This window comes from Anastrepha ludens, chromosome 3, assembly GCF_028408465.1.
Source record: "Anastrepha ludens isolate Willacy chromosome 3, idAnaLude1.1, whole genome shotgun sequence".
In the NCBI taxonomy this organism is placed as follows: domain Eukaryota; kingdom Metazoa; phylum Arthropoda; class Insecta; order Diptera; family Tephritidae; genus Anastrepha; species Anastrepha ludens.
The window spans coordinates 72137955-72163121 of NC_071499.1; the positions used below are offsets into that span (position 1 = coordinate 72137955).

General features: G+C 39.6%; 1 protein-coding gene across 1 annotated transcript in view; it reads left to right on the forward strand.

The window, feature by feature from the left end:
* LOC128858196 (dynein axonemal heavy chain 2) overlaps nucleotides 1-22992 on the forward strand; it is a 33498-nt gene extending 10506 nt beyond the window's left edge. Inside the window, exons 7-16 of the mRNA XM_054094253.1 lie at nucleotides 2865-3249; nucleotides 3388-3831; nucleotides 6753-9932; nucleotides 14953-15151; nucleotides 15233-17754; nucleotides 19173-20533; nucleotides 20603-20707; nucleotides 20760-21702; nucleotides 21763-22253; nucleotides 22320-22992. Coding sequence (XP_053950228.1) covers nucleotides 2865-3249; nucleotides 3388-3831; nucleotides 6753-9932; nucleotides 14953-15151; nucleotides 15233-17754; nucleotides 19173-20533; nucleotides 20603-20707; nucleotides 20760-21702; nucleotides 21763-22253; nucleotides 22320-22867 — 10178 coding nt within the window. The 3' untranslated portion in view covers nucleotides 22868-22992. The remainder of the gene's footprint in view (nucleotides 1-2864; nucleotides 3250-3387; nucleotides 3832-6752; nucleotides 9933-14952; nucleotides 15152-15232; nucleotides 17755-19172; nucleotides 20534-20602; nucleotides 20708-20759; nucleotides 21703-21762; nucleotides 22254-22319) is intronic.
* Nucleotides 22993-25167: the final 2175 nt, after the last annotated feature.

Here is a 25167-nt window from a genome sequence, read left to right on the forward strand (position 1 = left end):
ATGTTGTCAACATATCTTTGAAATACTTTTTGATCGTGTTGTCGATTCAGTCTTTTGTTTTTTTTCTGTCGATATTCACGACACTTTTCTGCATTATTTTTCGGCATAATTGCGGTAAATATTTAAAAATGAAAATATTTACGAATATAAAAATACGGACGCAATACAGCACACGCGGTTGCTATTATGAGCGTCGTAACGCGTATATTACACAGACGTACTAACATACATACAAACATTCGTAGAACGCTTGGTCTAAATACCAAAGCAAGTAATAGGCAGTGTAGTATACATACTACAATACTCACTATACTAGCGTGGCTCAGCAGTACGCAACCACACATGTACGTATATCAACATATAACGCTTCGTAGTGTCGCTTTTTCGTTTCATCGAGTCTCAAATCACTCCCAACGATTCTAAAGAAGTGTTCACTTCAAAAACTATCAAAAATCAACACCAGCTTTGAGCCATTTAAAAATTACATAGATTTTAATTTGCGTTTGAATATAAATTTATTTGGTCAATTTGTTTATCACAGTTATTATAACGGGTGATTTTTTAGTTATTATCTTTTTAAACAGTTGGTTTAAACAGCTAACGCATGTTTCGAGTTTTGTTTCACTGTCAAACATCTTCAGTTTGGTCTATAATTTAACCATGAATCGTCTTACAAACGAACAACTCTTGCAAATCATTGAATTTTATTATAAAAACTTCGTGTTCTGTTAAGAAAGTTTAAAGTCGAAAAGTTGTGTTCAGCAACGAAGCTCATTTTTGGATCCATGGGTACGTAAATAAGCAGAATTCTCGATTTTGGAGTGAAGATCAGCCAGAAGAATTGCAAGAGCTACTAATGTATCCAGAAAAGGTCACAGTTTGGTGCGGTTTATGGGCTGGAGGTATCATTGGACCGTACTTCTTCAAAGATGCTGCGAATCGTAACGTAACTGTGACTGGTGAGCGCTACCGTGAAATGATATCCAACTTTTTTTTGTTCAAAATGCAAGAGCTTGACTTGCATGAGATGTGGTTTCAGCAAGACGGTGCCACATGCCACACAGCACGCGTAACAATGGACTTGTTGAGAGGCGAGTTCGGTGAACATTTTATTTCACGTTCGGGACCTGTCAATTGGCCACCCAGATCGTGCGATATAACGCCCTTAGATTATCTTTTGTGGGGCTATGTTAAAGCTCATATCTATTCAGATAAGCCTGCTTCAATTAACGCATTGCAAGACAACATTAAAGCATTTATATGTGAGATACCGGCCGAAACATTGGAAAGAGTATGCCAAAATTAGACTAAGCGGATGGACCATTTAAAGCGCAGTCGCGGTCAACATTTGCATGAAATAATCTTCAAGCTTTGAATTATATGCTCTGTACTATCGATTTAAAAAAAAATTCATGCATTTTTCTGAATTTTGCCTGTGTTTTTTTGAAAAACTTTCCTATAGATCTTAAAAAATCACCCATAGTTATTACATTCAATGAGAGTCCATGTGATAGACCCATTCAGGATATAATTGGTTTCATAGGTGTCAATGAAACATATATTGAGTCACCGCAGATTTTTTATCGGGTACTTTAACTTTTATTAATTCCAATACTAAATGACAATGAATCAAATAAATGAGATAATTACTTTGTTTTGAAGAGTTTGCCTCTTGAAATCAAATTTAATTTACGATAAGCAATATTGGAAAAATTCTTTTTGCACCGGCTCTACTCTTCAAAGGATGGGCCTAGATATTGTTTTAAAGCCCGTCCTTTTTCTATCCGGAATAGAACCAGTATCATCACTGACTTTTTCATCATTCATTCATTTTCATCAAGTCGACTCATTCGGTCGATTATTTTTTAGATAAAAATAAAAAAATTAATACAAAACGTACTTCCCTAAATTTTTATACTCACTTTAATTATTTCATTTTAATAGGTTTAACTTTTTTAATCAATACGTAAAAATAAATGTTATGCTAACTGAACAATCGTTTGCTGTATACTAACTTTTGTGACATAAATTTCGCTGGCATCAAAGACAAAGCAAAGCGTGGATAACGGTACCTAAAATTTACAGCTTAATTAAAGCGCATATGAAAGCTTATCCCAGTACTCAATTACCATGTGTAAAATATTTTGATGACATATTAAGGAACGCGTTAGCGCTAAACAATTCCATAAATCAGGCTCCTGTATACTTATTTTTGTTACTAACTGTATATCATATCATCCTCTTTAAGATGGAATTATGAATTTGCAAATTTCTACTTTTGAGTTAATGCTCTATGCATTACCGAAACCCAGAATATCATGCGTACAAGGCAGACGTAAATAATTTTTTACATCAGAAACCCTACAATCTAATTTTCATAGGGCCTATGCCCAAAATACCACCAGCTATAACTGAAAACTTGGTGAAATTAATGCCATCACGACTTAAAGCGATTGTAAAGTCTAATGGTTATCCTACCAAAGACTAAAATTTGATTTTAATTATGTTTTTGATTTCACAAATTAATAATATGATGAACTGTATACTTACTTTTGAGACATGAATTTTTATAAAGTTTAATATAAAAAGCTATAATTTTGTTCCTTTTTAAAATGTTGTCATTATTTGGATTAAATATGATTTTTGTATTTCATTCATGTAAATAAAACACAATTTTGTTATAACTTAGGTTGTTTAAAGGCATCGATTAGGGGAAAAGTGAAAACGTATTCGGTGTATATTCACTTCTGTTACTAACTGTATTTGACTTTTGTCTTTAGGCTTTAAGCCACAATTAAACATTTGCAAATACTATTCAATACCAATTTTGACCGTATTTTTTTCATTTATTTTTCTATTTCAAGGTGTATACCGTTACATGCGGAAAAATGGCGAGCGCATTCAAATAGTACCACGTAATCTAAAAGAGGCCCGTGAAGCCATGGAACTTTATGAATTCCTCTTCAATGATGCCCCACGCAAACAAGCGGAATTCCCTGCAATGTTCGATCTTTTCAAATTGCTCGATCGTTTCTTGGTTGAAATACCCAATACAACACGCAAGCTGGTGAATAAATTTGAAGCTGAGTGGGATGCATATTTGAAAATTTTGTTAGATTCCGGCGATATGCTAGATACGACACGAGAAGAATTTAAGAAGGTATTACTGCGACAAGCTGACAAATTCAAGACAGTCATGAAGGAGTTTCTAGCCGATTTCTTGGTCAAACTACCGACCTCTTCGCAAACGTAAAATTTTTAATTTACTTAATTTTTAATTTCTAGGGTTTTTCTCTAATATGCCAATCTTATGTAGCTTTTAGACATTATTTATTCCCTTTCATTCCATTTCCATTTCCTTTTCTCCCTTCTCACATTTCTCCATAGCAAACCAAAAACTGCACTCAAATATTTGAGAATTATTGATAATAAAGTACAAGATTGCTTCAAATTCCAGAAGAGTTTAATTGACGATTTAGGTACCTTTCATATCAATCAACCCGAAAATATGGATTTGAAAAAATTACAGAATGAATTAGAAGTAATTAGAGGTATTTGGGAGCTTATAATGGAGTGGCAAACGGCATGGGATGAATGGCGTGCCTCCAACTTTTGGCAAACCAACATTGACGAAATGGAAGATACGGCCATCAATTTGTATAAGGAATTCAATATATTAAATAAACGTTATATGGAGCGCAATTGGGATATGTTGCAGGTGACCACGAAAAATGTGGATAGTTTTCGGCGTACGTTACCCTTAATAACGGCACTCAAGAATCCATGCATGAGGAAACGGCACTGGGATGCCGTGCGAGGAACTGTTGGCGTGTAAATAATCGACAAGGGCATTATATTTAAGAGTGGAATCATATTGAAGGAGAAAATTCTTCTACGGTTATCCAATTATGACTTGTTTAACACATTAAGTGCCATATAGCGCGTTATTGTACGATATATAAAACTTTGCGGGATACCGCGTCGTACAAAAGCGTATGAAAAGTATAGTTCCACAGTACCTCACATCTCCATTTGCGCTGAGCTAACACATACGAACTGTCAATTTCATCGCATGCGGAAATATTATTGCACATATTTTTTTACGTGGGTATTTCATCGCATAAATTAGGTTAGATTATCGTGGTTGCGGCTCTCATTTAGGCCTGGGATCCCATGGCGATACCACTAGTTTGGACTCAAGTTTCCCTGTTTCCCTTCTAATTCAGAAACCATTTTATTCCTCGAAGAAAGGATAAAATATTGTCGATAGTTGCCGATTCGAAGCAAGAATGGGGTAGTGGCAAAGGATGTATTCAATACTCTCCACCTCGTTCTTGCAACTGCAACAGAAGTCATTTGCGTTTCTTACGTGTACCCATTAAGCAGAGTCCAGTGATTATACCAATTACTGCACTAATTACAGGCCAGTCTAGATTGATGAGGGACGAATTCCTTCTAGATTAAACCTGTCTAGTTACCTCACAAGCGAACTCCGTCGCCCATCTACTCTTGGATTTCGTGATGTAGACCGACCTGATCCAGATCCGGTTTAAAGCATAAAAGGATGCCCTGCGTATAGGGCAGAATTGACTGATTTGAGAACAGTTCCCCTCCTAGCGATGCAATTTTCAGGAAGGTCTCTGTGTCCAAGCATCCAACCAGCGTTCGTGGTACACCGCTTAACCAGCTCATTAAGAAAATCTCTAAATTCAACTATTGCTTCGGAAGAAGTATTATTGAAATGTAGAGATTATATGGTAGCTTGACTCTCAGTGTAAATAGTGATCGGTTGTACTGCAAGTTCTTGACCCACAACGCAGCCTCCTTTATAGCTATTAAATCAACTTAAAATACTCTGCAGTAGTCAGGTAGTCAGGTAGCCGTAGACTTAAGTTCAGTTCTAGCACTTCAGAGCGAAAGTCACACTCCCGATCTTACTATTTAGTCTTGAGTCAGTGAATATAGGTACTGGGTGGGTCAAGATCCTTAACTTTATCCCATTCACATCATGAATTATGCAGCAGTGTAGTATAGCTCCCTATAAGTACCCGGAAGAGTTCCGGGAACTTTTGAACGCCCAAATCCGAAATATTTCTTAGGTAGGCACGCATTCACTATGATTATGTTGCAATTAGCTTAACATTTTAGGTAGATAACTATGGGGAGGAGGTCTAATAGAATTGCAAGAGTCTTTGTTTGGGGTAGAAGGCAGTGCCCCTGTAATATTTTCTAATGTGGGTCACCAAAGGTACCGTAGAGAGAGAGGATGGGCCTCATAACCGCAGTGTACCACCAGTGTACAATGCGTGGTTTTACGACCCATCTTTTACCTACAGATTTCATCGCATAAATTTTTACCAAAAAAACGTTTCTGATTGGAAAGACTCTTGCACTCTGCCCTCTGATCCCATCAGATGCACAGCATAACCTTTGAAGCATGAATATTTTTTTTCACTGTCGATGGACCTGGTTCACCTGGCAGGCTCCAACATTTTCGACGCTTAAGGTTATTATAATATATCTATTTTTCATCGCCTCATCGCCAGTGACGATGCGATGCAGGAAACCTTTTCTTTTCCGCCGTTCAAGAAGCATCTCACACGTCAACAAACGTCTCTCGTTATCCGTCTCTATCAATTGATGTGGCACACACTTAGCTGCTCTCTGGCTCATTCCCATCTCTTTGGACATATCATCAAAGGTTCGACATGCGTTTTCATTCAATAATTGTTGTAGTTGAGTATCTTCGAATTTTTTCGGTGCCCCTTCGCGATCTATATCACTCACGTCGAAATTGTCACTTGCCACTTTGGAAGCGTCGAAACCACTCTTTACGGAGCGTGCTTACCGTAAATATTGATCAATATACGACACGTTTCAACTGTACTTTTTTTTTAAAGGTAATGCTAAAGTATGACTTCCCGCAAATACTGTTTTTTCGGAACGAACATAGACATTTTTGACGTCAGATAAAAAGGGATCTTTACGCTTCAAACGAATGTCAACTATCATATTACCGTCGAGATCTCACATATACCCCTTCAAATCACCAGTATATTACTAGAGCGAACACAAAAATAGTATCAGCAGAGACACCTCACTTATACCCATACCCAGTATATTCTGGGTATGCAGCTCTGTAACCTTATTACCTATTTAATTCTGCCATAATAAAGTGCAAATTAGAAGTGGCTCACAATTCCTTGTAATTTCTGACAATTTTTTACTTGATGCAATTTCTCCATATATCGAATACACGACATTTTGTTATACGGGCCAAATGCGAAACATCGGCAGGGAAAAAGTTTATCAAAACTCATCGATAGTTTTGAGTGCTTTGAAACTGCACTAAAATTCAATGGGCTATAAAACTGCATACCCAAATTTATTTAAAAAATTTTGATTACAAACTTTGAAATTTTTATGAAAATTTATCGAACTTTCACGAATCTTGCACAAAGTTTGAAACTTTTTAATCTTGTCAATATATCGTGCCAAAAACGAGAACTTTATTGCAAGATTTTTTCATTTTCATCTACTCCACTCTGCACCCATTTCGGATGCTACTCGCTGGATTTTGAAACTATACCACCAACTCACTTTGTGTAGCGTAATTGTTAGAAATTACCTTAGACGACTAGAAAATAGAGAACATATTCCGTAGCCATGCGATTACTTCGAAATCTTCAATATGATTTACCCTCTAATTCCTCTCTGGAAAACTCTACTGTAAAACATTTCTTCCAATTTAGAGACTTTGATGAGAACTCTAAAAAGTTTACTTTGGAACTGATTATTAATTTGGACTTTCAAGCTTATTCCGAAGAGATTCAGGATACTTCAAATGCCGCCACAATGGAATTGCAAATCGAAAACGGTATCAAGAATATTGCAAGTATTTGGCGTAAACAATCATTCGAAATGGCATTCTATAGAGATGGTATATATCGAATAAAGAACGTGGAAGATTGCATGCAGTTGCTCGAAGAACATATGGTTCAAATATCGGCAATGAAGTCTACTCGTTTTGTGGAGCCTTTCAGCGAAGTTGTCGACTACTGGGAGAAGACCCTCTCGTATATTGCAGAGACTCTAGAAATGGCGTTGAACGTCCAACGTCAGTGGTTATATTTGGAGAATATCTTTACCGGCGAAGATATACGTAAGCAATTGCCGAATGAGGCGAATCGCTTTACCGAACTCACCGACGAATTTCGTATGATTAGTTCAAAAATGTTTAATGCTAAGTCCGCTGTGCGCGCGACACATCTACGTAAGGCACCGTTTCTGCTTGAGCGTTTCAATAAAATGGACGAACGTTTGGAGCTTATACAACGTGCACTAGAAATCTATTTGGAGTCCAAGCGACAATTGTTTCCACGCTTTTATTTCATTTCGAACGATGATTTGCTGGAGATTTTGGGCAATGCCAAACGCCCTGACTTAGTACAGCCTCATCTGAAGAAATTATTTGATAACTTGTACAAGTTAGAATTAAAACGTGTTGGAAAGACGATGAGTCGTTTTCAGGCAATGGGCATGTACTCGGACGATGGCGAGTATGTGGAATTTCTCAATGTGCTTTACATTGAAGGTCCTTCTGAAAAGTGGTTAAATGTAGTCGAGAGTTTTATGTTAGCCGTTATGAAGGAAAAACTTAAGCTAACGCGTGCCTCACTCAAGAAGCTTATTGGCAATCGCGAACAATGGCTCTCGCTATGGCCAGGCCAAATGTTACTTACTACATGTCAAATCCAATGGACAACCGAATGCACACGCAGTCTCATCCATTGCAAAATGATCGATCAGAAGAAACCGCTGCGCAAACTAAAGCGCAAACAGAACAAGGTTTTGGCCAAATTATCCGAACTGAGTCGCAAAGATCTTGCGAAAATCATGCGCCTCAAGGTAAATACCCTGATCACCATTGAGATACATGGGCGTGATGTTATAGAACGAATGTACAAGGTTAACTGCAAAGATGTCAATCACTTTGAGTGGTTCTCGCAGCTACGCTTCTATTGGCATCGCGAGTCCGAGCTCTGCGTCATACGGCAAACCAACACGGAGCATTGGTATGCGTATGAGTACACAGGCAACTCTGGCCGACTTGTGATCACTCCGCTCACTGATCGTTGCTATATAACTTTAACAACGGCACTAAATTTGCATCGTGGTGGCAGTCCCAAAGGACCAGCTGGTACTGGCAAAACTGAGACTGTTAAAGACTTAGGTAAAGCATTGGGTATGTGGGTGATCGTAACGAATTGCTCTGAGGGTTTGGACTACAAGAGCATTGGCAAAAATTTTTCTGGCTTGGCGCAAACTGGCGCTTGGGGCTGTTTCGATGAGTTCAACCGCATTAATATCGAAGTGTTATCCGTAGTTGCACAACAAATTATGTCCATCATGGCGGCGCTCTCCGCCAAACTCACCGAGTTCAACTTCGAAGGTTGTGTAATCAAGCTTAAGCATACTGTGGGGCTCTTTATTACCATGAATCCTGGCTATGCTGGCCGCACAGAACTGCCCGACAACCTAAAATCCATGTTTCGACCGATAGCAATGATGGTGCCGGACAACGCAATCATAGCCGAGAACCTGCTCTTCTCCGATGGCTTCACAAACACGCGTAGTCTGGCGCGCAAAGTATTTACGCTCTACGAACTGGCCAAACAGCAATTGTCGAAGCAATATCACTATGATTTTGGACTGCGCTCCATGGTGGCCTTGTTGCGTTATGCCGGACGCAAACGACGCCAGCTGCCAAATACCAATGAAGAGGAAATTGTATACTTGGCTATGCGCGATATGAATGTGGCCCGTTTAACCGCCAACGATTTGCCACTATTCAATGGCATCATGTCCGATATCTTTCCAGGCGTTACACTTCCAGTTATTGACTATAGCGATTTCAAGACCGCAATTGAGGATGAGCTACGTAGTAACGGCTTACAGCTCATACCGATCGCCATTAAAAAAATAATAGAATTATATGAGACGAAAAACTCTCGGCATTCCTCAATGATCATCGGCAATACGGGCACCGCAAAATCGGTAACATGGAAATGCCTACAAGGTGCCTTTGGACGTATGAACGCGAATAAACATCCTGGCTGGGAGGCGGTCATTGTGCATCCAGTCAATCCAAAAGCTCTTAATTTAGCCGAACTATACGGCGAATACAATTTAGCGACCGGCGAGTGGTTAGATGGTGTACTCAGCGCGATTATGCGTGTGATATGCGCCGATGAAGACCCTACGCAGAAGTGGCTGCTCTTCGATGGACCCGTTGACGCAGTTTGGATTGAGAACATGAATTCAGTTATGGATGATAACAAAATTTTAACATTGGTGAATAGCGAACGCATAACTATGCCAGCGCAAGTTTCGCTGTTATTCGAAGTTGCCGACCTGGCAGTAGCCTCACCGGCGACAGTCTCGCGCTGCGGTATGGTCTACAATGATTACAACGACTGGGGTTGGCGCCCATATGTGAACTCGTGGGTGGCTCGCCAAAAATTACCGGAACATGTGAAACTATTACGCGAATATTTCGACTACTATTTGGATAAGGTATTGGAATTCAAACGACAGCGTTGTAAGGAAATCGTTAAGACAAATCAATTGAATGTGGTTATGTCAATGTGCAAATTGCTCGAGGCCTTTTCCACAAAACAGAATGGTATCGTTCCTGGAAATCTTGAACAATTGGAGACAATGAGTAAATTGTGGTTTCTTTTCTCGCTCATTTGGTCTGTGTGCGCATCGGTTGATGAAGATAGTCGCTTGCGCATTGATTCCTACATAAGAGAGATTGACAGTTCCTTCCCCATCAAAGATACTGTTTACGACTATTACGTTGATCCGGCACAAGGAACTCTAATGCCATGGGAGAGCTTGCTTTCGGACTCTTGGAAGTATGACGAGAAGTAAGTGCCAATATATAATATCTTAATAAGAATTAGAACAAAGTTTAGGTATTAGAGTTATAAATTAGAACAAACTTCTCTGCCATTTTGTTTCTCAGCAAACAGAGAGCACTACCATTTAAAGTTGTCTCTAAACGGTAACTCTTTCTGCTACAGAGGCTAATTATCGTTCAGACAGACATCAAAATAATTATCTTTTCGTTTTCAACGCAAATAAAATTCAATTGTTTCATTAAAATGATAAATTTTGTGCGCTGGCTTCGCCCTACTGAGCGATCAGCTTGATTGTGAATACATAAGTATGCATGTACAGTAGGGCGGGTCGATTTAAAAATCGCTCATTGCTCTTTGAAAATCGTATTCTAGGGATCAAAATAAGAAACTTTGCCGAAGGAACTATACCTCTAAAACGAATTCTGATGTCCCCCAATTTGGGTCGAACGAAAAATCCCACTTTGACCCATTTAGAGTGCTCCAATCGAGTCCAAATGTATGACCGACCCCCACTAATTTTGGACGGCCGATCCACCCATGTCAGTGGTACACCCCCTGGAACTCCACTGGGGGGTTCCCCATACAATCATTTCAAAATATCACAATTTTTGACCTTTGCAAGAGAAAAGAAACTAAAAAGTTCGACCCAAATTGGGGAACGCCAGAATTCGTTTTAGAAGTATGGTTCCTTCGGCAAAGTTTCTTTGTTTGATCCCTAGAATATGATTTTCACAAAGCAATGGGCGATTTTTTTGCCTCCCCACAAAAGACACTAAAAGTTCGACCCAAATTGGGGGACATCAGAATTCGTTTTAGAGGTATGGTTCCTTCGGCAAAGTTTCTTTGTTTGATCCCTAGAATATGATTTTCACAGAGCAATGGGCGATTTTTTTGCCTCCCCACAAATCGACCCGGCCTAATGTGCAGGGTGTCCGGTGGCAGAATTAGGTTTTAAATTTAAAATTTCTCCCTAATCGCTGAGCTATGAGTGGGGAGGAGACCACATTAGCTGCGTTATTCGGATTATTTAGGTCACGATGTTGCAGTGCGCGGGTTCGCAATTGAAGCATATTTCAAAGCCAATGTTACTTGTGCAACTGCTCGTCGTAAATTTTGTTCAAGTTACAATATTCGTTGTTCATGTGATGCCTCAAGCGAAGATTTGAGTCTTTCATGGATGCAAACAGCCCACGGCCGGGGCCCAGCCGGACATCGAGAACAAATGAAAATATTGAGCTCGTCGCCACATGTTTGTACGACCAGAGAGAGTATGGCGATACTGCGAAATTTCTTCCCTAATAAACTGATAGGCCGTTTCGATAACATATCCAGGCTTAACAGGATGCTAAATCGTGCCGTCCATAGCACGAGGTAACAAAAAGTAAAGTCCGTGAAACAAACCCCTACAAGCATCTCAGCACTAAAAGAAAGTATTGTTTGAGAGATTAATGGCATTCCGATATCATATCTTCAGCGAGTGGCGCGGAGTGCGGAGGCCTGATTCCAAGAATGTATCTGATTACATGTAACGATCAACAATTAGAGGAAATAATTAAAAACAAAATAAAATCCGCACTTGCCTTCTCTGTAATAGTTATTGAAACTTTATTGATACGCTTATAATTAGTAATTATTTTTTTATTTAGCTTTTAATTCCTAATTCTGCCACCGGATACGCTTTACATACGAAGGAGGGCAATGCAGTGCACAGTGGAATATTTCAACAAACTAGGTGGACAAAATAACATGAAAAAATATTTCCTAAATGATTTTTTTCATATAAATAAATAAAATAAATAATTGGCGCGTCCACCCTTTTTGGGTGTTTGGCCGAGCTTCTCCTCCTATTTGTGGTGTGCGTCTTGATGTTGTTCCACAAATGGAGGGACCTACGGTTTCAAGCCGACTCCGAATGGCAGATATTTTTTATGAGGAGCTTTTTCATGGCAGAAATACACTCCGAGGTTTGCCATTGCCTGCAGAGGGGCGACCGCTATTATATTAGAAAAATGTTTTTCGATTTTTTTGTATACAATGTATACAATTAAAATACAATGTTTTATATGAGAATTGTTAGTGTATTTCGATTAGCTTTTTGTAAATTTCAAATTCATATCCACGTACTTTTTTGAGGCAGCCATGTGATCATTATTGATCAAATATTGAAAAAATTACTTCATCATTTTCTTTGAAAAGCGATGTAGTTTATTCTCGATAACATCTGATAAGAGAGTATTTCGTCATCGCATAAAACATTGTTCTTGGTGGAAATTCTGAAAATATAAATATTCATTTTATATACAGTGTACTCTCTTCTAACGAACACCTGTCTTAAGCGGACCCCTCCCATAAGCGGCCACTTTCTTCAGTACCGCAAAACTCCTTAGGGATTTCTAAAATGTTTACTTTTTTGAACGGACAACCCTCCATAAAAAAACGCAGACATTTTTTCCCCTCACCAACATATTATATTTTAGATCTCTCATAAGCGGACAGCTTCCAAACTCTGCCTTGAAGTTGTCCAAGTCAAAAAATTTTGTTATTTCATTCACAAAGCGTGGGGGCAACTGAGCCTACAGACAGTGAAAAATAGTTTAGGGAAAGCTGATTTTGAGAGCGCAAATTTCCCAAATCACTGTCTTAATTTATGTTATCAAGTATTTGTAAATGATGAAGAGGCAAAAAATATTAATATTGAAGTGGCAACTCTCGCTGGTCAACTCTTCGGAAGATGAACTAGAAAATGAGATACCCGGCCAGTTAACTTGTTATAAAGAGGCTTATTTAGCAACGAGCAAACTAAACGTTATTTCCTTATATTGCGTATATCACAGTGGCTTCAAAGACCTTGAATTGCTTACTGATCTTCAAGTACTCGTACACCTCAAAAATATTGAAATTAAAGGAAAAACTCGGGGAGTTAAAATTCCTGACCTTTTTAAATGAGTTTGAATGTCTTGCATAGCAAACTTTTTTACATTTCTCATATTTCTGAACAGTAATGAAATTTCTCATTAATTTGTCAAATATTTATGTGTATATCTGTTCTGATTTTGGGAAATAAAACTAACTAAGTAATTATTTTAACTTTTTTTAAGCCTTTCTCATAAACGGACACTTTCCATTAGAGGGCAAATTGTTCAGTCCCTTGGGTGTCCGTTTAAAAGAGAGTACACAGTACATATAACGGCGAAGCTTTCTCATGGCAGAAATATAATCGGAGGCTAACATTTGCTTGCCGAGGGGTGACAGATATTAGAAAAAACCTTTTCTAACTAAATATTTTCTTTTATACGGGTGGGCCATATAGCGTTCGCTTTTTGAACCACCTATTTTTTTGAGAGTGGTAACAGAAATGACAGGTCAAATGTGTTCATAATTTACTTAAAGGTCTGACATTTACGAAATGGGGCGCTTAAGCTTGAATAAAATTGGAAAATATTGAAAATCTATTTCCAAAGTGGTGAGTCTTCTTCTTCTTCCGCGGTTACAGTATATGGCGAGCGTTACCGTGACATGCTCAAAGAGTTTTTGTTTCCAAAAATTGAAGAGGATGACATGGACGACATTTGGTTTCAACAGGACGGTGCAACTTGTCACACTGCCAAAGTTACACTCGAACTTTTGGCTACCGTTTTTGAAAACCGAATAATCAGCCGGAATTCCGATATCAATTGGCCGCCTCGGCGCTGTGATTTAAGCCCGTTGGAATTTTTTTGGTGGGGAGCCGTTAAGGACAAATGCTATGCGAACCATCAAGAGACGATTGATGTTTTAAAACACGAAATCGAAGTTGTCATTCATAAAATTGGAGCCGAAACAATCGAAAATGTGCTTAAATGTGCGATATTATTTTTTATTCATAAATAACAATGTTCAAAATAAAAAAAAAAGTTTGAAAAAATATTGATTAGCTTTTTTTATAGCCGATTCAAAAAGAAAATTTTACATGGCCCACCCTATATATATTTTTTTTCTGGGCACTACCCAATAGTAGTCACGCACCAATCCATTCGGTACGGCAGCCTAACAAATATCATAAAGATTCGGCAAAAATCTGGATTCGTCCACTATACAACTCGACAGAAAAGCCTGGCGTTTATTTTCATGCTTTGGAAATATTCGTGCTAAAATGGAAATGGCTCTACAACAGACTTTATTTGATATAATGGTTAAGACCCCCAAGTTCTTTTTAGAAATAGTAAATAACTCAATGGAAGTAAGTATTGGAACCTTTTGCCTTGTATCCAGCCAAGTGTAACGTGCCGATTTGTGATCGCTTCATGTTCAAGGTCACTGTGGCCCAAGCACTCACAACCTTTCCCGCCAAATAGAGGTCGAGGTAGATTGCAAAACCCTGTTGATAACAGTACCGATAATTATTTACGCAAAAAACATTCAGAATTCATATCAACGCCGACTTATTCCATATACTACTCATTTTGCCCCAAGACCAAACGACACAAAATTACTCCTGAAGTACTGAATTTATTAGGAAAATGGCAAATAAACAGCTCAAAAGGACGAAATCGCCACGAATTATTCAGTAAAACTAAAAATGCTTCTGAAAGTGATTAGCGTTTACCTTTTAATTTTTTTTATTTTTTTTTTTTTGTGCCATAATACTAAAAAAATTGTTCGTATTTTATCACACATTTTGAACTGTATTTACTTGAAGCAACTTGAAGAAAAATAACCTTTTAATAAGTTGGTACTAAACTTTCTTCGCATTTAGAATATTTTTTCATTAAACTGAAAGGCTTTGAATGTGAATATTTTTCTAAAAAGCATTTAACAAAAGTTTACGTTATTTATTTGCTTACATTCAATGACCAAAAACCTGAGAGAATAATTTTTTCCTGCTACCTTGTCGAAACATCACACTGTACATCATCTGCAAACGACGTACGCCTTCGTTTATTTAAATATGCAACCAGCAAAATATACGCTTTTTAGTTAATTTTTACAATTTAACGTTAAAGCTAGCAACACTGATTCAAATTCTTTCCATTTTTTCCTATTACAGTGTTCCATTTTATAAAATTATTGTCCCCACCGTGGACACTGTGCGCTATGAATATCTTGTATCCAAACTGCTGCAAGAAGAGCATCCGGTCATGTTGGTTGGTAATGTGGGCACCGGTAAGACCTCCACTGCAGTCAGCGTAATGGATTCCTGCGATAAAACCAAGTACACAGTGCTTTCGATCAATATATCCGCGCAGGTAATTCAGTACTATTGACACAGCTAAAGTTAGCTCGCCTCACAAAATTTCTGCTAATCTCTTTCCTTTTATCGATCATAGACAACAGCCGCCGGGTTACAAGAATCAATAGAGAATCGCACTGAGAAACGTACCAAAACCTTTTACGTCCCGATTGGCGGCAAACGTATGATTTGCTTCATGGATGACTTCAATATGCCTGCCAAGGATACTTACGGATCGCAGCCTCCTCTCGAACTTATCCGACAGTGGATAGATTATAAGTACTGGTTTAATCGTCGCAATCAACAGAAGATCTATGTGCAGAATACGTTGCTCATGGCTGCTATGGGCCCGCCCGGTGGTGGTCGCCAAGTGATATCGCCACGCACACAAAGCCGCTTCGTCGTCATCAATATGACGTTCCCCACCGAGGCAACCATTATGCGTATTTTCGGCAGCATGCTTCAACAGAAATTGATACCATTTGCCAATGATATACGAGAGATCGCTTTGAAAACCACCTCTAGCACTATTGATTTATATAACGCTGTGGTTGCTCGTATGCTGCCCACACCAGCCAAATCGCATTATTTGTTTAATTTGCGCGACATATCGAAAATATTCCAAGGGCTACTGCGCGGACATCATGAGGCGCAGACGAAACGAGCGAGCTTTTTGCGTCTCTGGGTGCATGAAGCCTTCCGTGTATTTAGCGATCGCTTGATCGACGATTTAGATCAGGGCTGGTTCATGAATGAGGTGAATACCGTATTAGGCAAATATATGGAAATCACCTTTCACAGTTTGTGTCCCAACAAAATCGTACCTATATTTGGTGATTTTATGAGCAATCAAGGTTATTATGAAGATCTAAATTTCGACGACCTTCGAAAGTATATCAATCGCCAGATGGAGGAATATAATGATTTCCCGGGCATGGCACGCATGAATTTGGTATTCTTCAAGGAGGCGATTGAACATGTAACGCGTGCTGTACGTGTCATCTCACAACCTCGTGGCCACTTGCTAAATATAGGTATCGGCGGTTCGGGACGGCAATCACTTGTTCGTTTGGCCGCTTTCATTTGTGAATTCGGCACCTTTGCAATTGAAGTAACAAAAAAATACAAAACCAACGAATTCAAAGAGGATCTGAAAAATCTTTACAAAGTCACTGGCATTAAACAACGTGGCACTGTCTTCCTTTTCAGTAATGAGCAAGTGGCGGAGAGCACATTCCTTGAAATACTTAACAACATGTTGAGCACTGGAGAAGCGAATCTTTTTAAGGCGGACGAATTCGAAGAGTTGAAAACTGAACTGGAGCGACCAGCCAAAAAGGCAGGCATTCAGTTCACCACAGAATCGCTGTATAATTTCTTTATGCAAAATGTGCGCGAAAATATGCACATTGTACTAGCGATGAGTCCGATTGGTGAGGACTTCCGTAGTTATATACGACAGTATCCGGCCTTGATTAACAACACTTCACCGGATTGGTTTCGTCTTTGGCCGCAGGAAGCCCTGTTGGAGGTAGCGCAAAAGTTTCTAAAGGGCTTTCAAATAAATGTGCCAGTTCCCGGAAAAGAGGATGACAAAAACAGAGAGAGCTTAATTATTACGACAGAAGATAAGTTACAGAAGGCCGTTGCCTATGTTTTCTCGGTTATTCACTCGAGCGTCGCCGAGATATCAATTCAGATGTTAGCTGAAGTGAAGCGTCACAATTACGTTACATCACCAAATTATTTAGAATTGGTTAGCGGATTCAAATTGTTACTCGAAAATAAGCGTTTCGAAGTATCTTCCAGCGCCAATAAATTAAGAAATGGACTCTCAAAAATTCAAGAGACACAAGACAAAGTTTCAGTAATGACCGAAGAACTTAAAATCAGCTCAGAACAAGTGAAAATCTTAGCCAAAGAATGTGAAGAGTTCATTGCAATCATTGAGATCCAAAAGGCAGAGGCCACAGAACAAAAGGAAAAAGTCGACGCAGAGGCAATAATTATACGACAAGAAGAGGTGGTTTGCTTAGATTTGGCCGCAACGGCACAAGCTGACTTGGACGTTGTTATGCCGATGATCGATGCGGCTATCAAAGCATTGGATGCGTTAAGCAAGAAAGATGTGGCTGAAGTCAAGTCTTACGGGCGGCCACCAATGAAAATCGAGAAAGTCATGGAGGCAGTACTGATACTACTGGGAAAAGAGCCAACTTGGGAAAATGCAAAAAGGGTGCTCGGTGATGTTAATTTTTTGAATGACTTGAAAAACTTCGAGCGCGATCATGTCACCGACAAAACTTTAAAGCGCATTGGATTATATACGAAAAATCCAGAGCTGGAACCCGATAAGGTCGCAATAGTATCGGTGGCCTGCAAGTCACTTATGCAGTGGATTATGGCTATTGAGAATTACGCCAAAGTATATCGCATTGTGGCGCCGAAGCAGGAGAAGTTGGACAATGCTATGCGATCGCTGGCCGAGAAGCAAGCGATGTTGGCGGCTGCTATGAAGAAGTTAGAGGAACTTAATGCCGCGATTGCGGAACTGTATCGACAATTAAATGAAAAGACAGAGCTGCTAAACGAACTGCGGTTGAAAGAAGAGAAATTGAGGTAGTTTTAGAGAAAGTTATATATGTACTTCACTCTTCATTTACTACATTCACACCACACTGACACAGATCAAGAGCAGACTTAAGAGTCCAATTAAGGAGCTGAACTAAAATTGTTTCGATTTTCACCTCTATTGTGTGACCACGATTAAGGGAAGAAGCTTTTCTTGTATAATTAATTTAACGTCTCTAAGAACAGTTTGCTACATTTTTTGTTTTTTCATATCCTTATTCACTCCGCTCGGGAGCATAGGGCCTCGGCAAGACTCGTCCATCGTCCATAGTTCTGGACTGTTGTTTTTGCGCCGTCTCATGGGATGTCGCCGTCTCGCGCAACATCGACCTTCTCAAAGTAATCTTTGAAGTCCATCTTAAGCGCCAGTGCTTCGCCGATGATATCTGCTTCCTCTCTCACAAACTCATAAATATTATTGAGGAAAACCCAATGCGATTCCTAGATTAGTGCGAGGTTAAATGACGTTTTTCTGTGCTAGCATATTCGAGCCCTGGAAAGAATTCACGGTACTTCTAAGAGGCACGTTTTTAGAAAGCAGTTCACCATCTGATATACCTTAAAATGAATTAATTTTCGATTCAAAGAAAGGTGATGACTTAAGCATAAATTTTCAGAGGTATTTTGCAAGTATAAACAAAGGTATTTATATCTTAGTCTAGTCATAGTCGACCCAAATGTTTACTTAACGAAAGTGTCACGCTCCATTCAAGATTATCAACAATTTTCTACCTTACTAGAACTAGTGTTAGCTTAGCACAGTTTTCGCACGGTTAGTTCTATACCAACCCATCGAAAGTCGAAGAAAATCTTCCTTAGGTGTGGTAGAGCACACGGTCGGTATGAATTTCTAGTAACACCAAAGATTGCTTTATGTAACTACTCAACAATGGCCTTGAAAGTGTTACGTTGCCATTTTTACCATCAAAGATGTAAGACAGAAATAGGCCTGAGGAACTACGTATTAAGCAGTAAGATCGCTACAGATCTTACCTCTTTTGGCCAACTTAGCCATATAGGTTTATGCGTGATTACAACCGACTTTGTTCCAGTTTCGATATCCATGTCCATTGTGGGCATGAAATATTTAATGTGAAAAAAGCTTTGTCAAAGTATGAACATTACTTGACACTCAAATAAAAAGATACGTTTCTCCATTTATGGGAGCATCTCAAGACACGTAACTTCGTGGAATAAAATACCTCCAAAAATGATAACAAATATTAAAGCTTTGATTCGAGAGGTCCTACTTTAAAACATACCAATTCATAGTGAAACATATTCTTCATTTTTCAACGAACTTCAGCTTAGATATCCATCGATACAACAATTTCCGACTTATATTTTACCGACCTATCATTTGCCACCAACGTCTCGCTCAACTTTCTTAATTATTTCCATTTTAGAAAACAACTTGAACGCGCCATCATTCTAGTGGAATCTCTGTCTGGAGAGCGAGAGCGTTGGATTGAGACTGTGGCCTCGTTGGATCTATCATTCGAAAAGTTACCCGGCGATTGTCTACTAGCTACTGCATTCACATCTTACCTCGGTCCGTTCGACACCAAGTATCGTGAGATTCTGATTGAGCAATGGGTAGCATTAATTACGTCGAATCAAATTCCTGCCACGGACGAAATGAAAATAACACTTTTCCTCAGCGATGCCGTAACTATCCGCGAATGGAATATACAGGGTCTACCCGCCGATGACTTCAGCACTGAAAATGGTGTTATTGTAATGCGCGGACAACGATGGCCACTAATCATAGATCCACAATCACAAGCGAATACTTGGATCAAAAATTACGAGGCAAATAACGATTTAAAAGTAATTGATTTTTCCCAAATTGATTACCTCCGTTCACTGGAGCGAGCAATGTCAGCTGGTAACCCGGTACTATTGCAAAATGTTGGCGAAGCCTTGGACCAAGCTATAAATCCCATTTTACGTAAAAGCTATACTATGCAAGGAGGCCAAAAGCTGATTAAGTTCAATGACAAATACATATCCTACAATGATAACTTTAAGCTGTACATAACTACAAAAATAACAAACCCACACTATCCTCCGGAAATTTCATCAAAGACGACAATAGTTAATTTCGCTGTAAAACAAGATGGCTTGCAAGCGCAACTTTTGGGCATAATTGTGCGCAAGGAAAAACCAGCACTCGAGGAGCAAAAAGATGAGTTAGTCTTGACGATCGCGCGCAATAAACGCACACTCATCGACTTGGACAACGAGATCTTGCGATTGTTGAATGAAAGTCGTGGCTCACTGCTCGAGGACGACGAACTTTTCGCTACATTACAAAAGTCGCGCCAGACTTCAGTTTTAGTGAAGGAATCCTTGGCCACTGCCGAAGTAACGGAGATCGAGATCGACTCTGCACGCCAAGAATACCAACCAGCTGCCGAACGAGCAGCCATACTCTTCTTTGTGCTCATGGATATGTCGAAAATCGACCCGATGTACGAATTTTCACTCGCTGCTTACATTTTACTCTTCATGCAATCTATTGAGCGTAGCCCGAAGCATCAGATCGTCTTTGAGCGTATACAGAACATCAACGATTATCACACATATTCGGTGTACAAGAACACTTGCCGAGGTCTGTTCGAAATGCACAAACTGCTCTTCTCCATACACATGACAGCCAAAATTCTAGAAATTGCTGGAAAGCTGGTAGTAGAAGAGTATGATTTCATTCTAAAGGGTGGCATTGTACTGGACAAGCAGAATCAGGCGCCAAATCCAAGTCCAGGTGGGTAGAAATATTGAAAACTTTGCTCGTTGCTATACGCGCAGTGTACGTTATATTTTTCTTGTGTAGTGTGGATTAGCGAACAAGCTTGGGATAACATAACGGAACTAGACAAAGTGCCAGGCTTCCATGGCATAGTCGACTCCTTTGAGGAGAACGCAAAAGCGTGGCAAGGTAAGTACTTAAACGTATTTCCTCTTCGTTTCGATTAACCTACATTTAACAGCGTGGTATGCCACTACAATGCCGGAGACCGAGGACCTTATCGGTGAGTGGAATGACAAGTTGACAGACTTCGAGAAAATATGTATAGTTCGGTGTTTACGTCCCGATCGCATCTCGTTCTGTCTCACTCAATTCATTATCAATACACTTGGCCCACGTTTTGTTGAACCACCCGTATTGGATTTGAAGGCCGCCTTTGACGAGTCCTTATCGCAAACACCACTCATCTTCGTGCTTTCGCCCGGTGTGGATCCAACACAATCACTCATCACGTTGGCTGAGCAATGTAAAATGTCCTCACGCATGTTCTCACTCAGTTTGGGTCAAGGTCAAGCGCCGGTTGCTACGAAAATGATCATGGATGGTGTACGCGATGGTAATTGGGTATTTCTAGCCAATTGTCATCTTTCGTTGAGTTGGATGCCAAATTTAGATAAAATTATTGCAACAATGCAAACAATGAAATTGCATAAACGTTTTCGTTTATGGTTGAGTTCGAGTCCGAATCCTGAATTTCCGATTTCCATACTCCAATCAAGCATTAAAATGACCACAGAACCACCACGCGGTATAAAGGCCAATATGCGACGTCTGTATAATAATATTAACGAACAGAATTTCGAAACGATTGACGAAACGGGCAAGTACAAGAAACTATTGTTTGCACTATGCTTCTTCCACACGGTTTTGCTGGAACGCAAGAAATTTTTGCAACTCGGTTGGAATGTCATCTACAGCTTCAATGATTCTGATTTTGAGGTCTCAGACATCTTGCTAGCTTTGTATTTAAACGAGTATGAAGAGACGCCTTGGGGTGCACTCAAATATCTTATTGCCGGTATCAATTATGGTGGACATGTGACCGACGATTGGGATCGACGCTTACTAACAACTTATATAAATCAATTTTACAGCGATAGTGCTTTGACTACAAATAAATTTCGGCAAGTGTGAAGATTTACTACTACCTTTGAGCTATAACGTAACGGGTTTAATATTTACAGCTTGTCTTCACTGATTAATTACTTCATACCTAGTGATGGCGATCTCCAATCCTACATAGATCAAATTCAACAATTCCCCAATTTCGACAAACCAGAAGCGTTCGGCCAACATCCCAATGCCGACATTGCCTCACTGATAGGCGAAACTCGTCTGCTCTTCGAGACGCTCATGTCAATGCAGGTGCAAACCACTACTTCGGTGGGTGAGAGTATGGAGACTAAAGTCTTGCGTTTAGCTAAGGACATATACGCAAAAACGCCAGACGAAATCAATTATGAGCAGACCGCCAAACTGATCGGCATCAATCGTTCGCCTCTCGAAGTGGTACTGCTGCAGGAGATTGAACGCTACAATTATTTACTAAGCAGAATGAAAGTACATATGCGTGATTTACAGCGTGGCATAAAAGGACTTGTGGTGATGAGTACCGAGTTGGAGGAAATTTATCAATCAGTTTATGAAGGTCGCGTGCCCGGAGCATGGCTCAAAGGTAAGTATCTACCTTCCCTACTCTCCTTAGAACTCTTCGAATCATCATTTTTACCAATACTTCCAGCCTATCCTTCACTGAAACCACTAGCTGCTTGGTCGCGAGATCTCATTCTACGCATAGAGCATTTCGCTCAATGGGCTAAAACTTTGAAACAACCACAGCTCTTCTGGTTGGCCGCATACACTTTTCCCACCGGTTTTCTCACAGCAGTGCTACAGACATCGGCACGTGCCAGCCGCACACCCATCGACGAATTGTCATGGGAGTTTTTTGTTTTCATCGAAGAGGATGCGGCTGCAGCGCGTATTACCCGTGAAGGTGGCGGCGTTTATGTGCGTAGTTTATTTTTGGAAGGGGCCGGTTGGTTGCGTAAAATGCAATACTTGCAAGATCCTCAACCCATGGAGTTGATTTGCCCTATGCCTGTGATACATTTCAAACCGGTGGACAATCTAAAGAAGAAGACTCGTGGCATGTACCAATGCCCAGCATATTATTATCCACAGCGTGCCGGCTCCTTCATCATAGCGGTAGACTTGAAGTCGGGCATTGAAAACGCGGACTATTGGATTAAGCGTGGCACTGCTTTGTTACTCAGTTTGAGCGTTTAAGCGTTGGATAATACCGCATCATTGTTGCCTTTTCCTCTTTTATTTATCGGTGCTTTGTAATTTATTAATTTTACGGTTTGTTCTGTAATTATCTATTCGAGCTCTTATTGCGAACAAATGCAGTTTTTTTTCGAGCTTTAAACTCTATTTTATGTTGGCTTTAGTTTAAGTGCGCTAAGCGACTAACACGCGTCGCTCATGCTTGCACAAAGCGCGGCGGCTCCACTGCGCCAACTGTAGCTATGCAATTACACATAATTGGAAGTAATTATCGAGTACATGAACCACAATACGACAGTAATTAATTGAATTAAACGGCGTTGACTTTTTTGGCGCGCCGCAAAATTCGAAGTGGAGCAAACAGGAGTAATTTCCAGCGGCTGCATAAAAACTATTGAGAAATCATTGTGAAAAATTGGTTAATGTCGCTTTGAATTTAAAATAGAGCGATGATTAAGATTGCTTAATTCCATTCCATTTTAGCTTTAATCGTAATTAAGCAAAAAAATAAATTACACGCACTCAAATTGTTAAGAAGTTAGAACCGATTCGAAAAATAACCAAACCGGTGCATCACAAGAAAATGGATTGATTCCAATAGTGGCGGATCAAAACTAGTGGTGATAAAGTTGATAAGACTTGAAATTTTTTTCACTCAACGCAAATATTAATTGTACAGATACAGTCACTCTCAACTTATTTGGTACAGATACGATTTTTTTGTAAAGTGTTCTATATTTCATAATATTTTGCGAAAATAGGAAAACAGAATAGGCATACTTCTTATTTATTTTGTTTTATTTCATTTCTCAACCTATTTCTCTTTCATGGAAATTAACGTCGCTGCTCGAACCAAAGATTGTTTGAGACTCTCCAAATTTCTGTGAGGTCTTCGACAGGTCATGTTCTCCAATTCTGATCACAAACTGTAGTCCAATGGATTTAGATCTGAGCTTCCAAACGGTCAACCTTGCAGTTATGAAGCCACCGGTGGTTGGTTTTTGCCTTATGGGCTGGAGCGGAATCTTGCTGGAAGATCCAACGCTTCCATCGAAGAGAGCACTACTCAACTGCTTCACCACACCTTCTAAGACATCCACCTGGTACACTTTTGCCCCGGTCTTAGCCACTTTTTCGCAGATATGAAGAGATCTAACGCCTTTACAAGACGCTCCCCACCATCACGGAAGCTGATTGGTGGTCCCCCTAAACCCTTGGCACAACATTTTTTGCGTCTAAAAAAGTTTTAGCATAGATTTGGTCGTCTTATTTATTAAAAATGTATTCAACAGTGACAATTTTCTCATCTGTGAAAAGAATATTTTCAGGGCCGTTGACCGCGTACCACCGTAGAAGCTGCTTGCATCTTTAGAGTATACTTTTCTTCAAGCGCTTTATCAAAATATGACCAGTTGAGCGACGGCAGGCGTTCATGTGGAGATCATCTCTGATTAGTCTTGACATGAATCTGATCGATCCATTCATTTCCCTGGACTTGATTTCCTGCTTTCTCAGGGAATTTCTGCGAAAGTGCTCCATTCTTAACAAGCGAAATTTGCTACAAAACTGAGTATAATTTATGAGTAACAAAAGTAAAAATAATGGAACTTTTTTCTGCAAATTTGCTCTCGTCATATGCATTGTAAAATTTGTCATAGAATTTATGGTAGTCAATTTTGTGTTTGAAGAACTTGTCTACTTTCTGTTCACAAGTGTCACATACCCTATGATCAAAAAGTACCGGGAATGTTTACATAAAACAAAACAGAGTAAAATTTCAGGCAAATTTATTTTATCTCCTTCAAAATATGACCCGTCTGGGACTACACACATGTGCCAACGGTTAATCCAGTCCTCCATGCACCTCTGGAAGGCCGACGAAGGGATGGCCCTCAGCTCTTTCGCCGCATTCTCTCTGATCTCCTCTATCGACTGAAATCTCCTTCCACGAAGTGGTAACTTCAACTTGGGAAACAAAAAGAAGTCGCACGGGGCCATATCAGGTGAATACGGTGCTATCAGGTGAATATTTGCACGATGGTATTTAATATACTTGCTGTTTGATCAAATGATCCAGCACAATGTAGGCTCGGTGCGATGCCGCGTTATCATGCAAAATAGAAGAATTGTTTGCTCACATTGCCGGCCGTTTTCAACGTACAACATCTCTCAAACGCTTCAAAACAGATAAATAATATTCGTTATTGACTGTCTGAGCCGATGGAACATTCCCACGTGGATGGTGGGAACCCCACGTGCGCGGTTTTTGGTTAAATTAAGCATTCCCTGTACTTGATGAT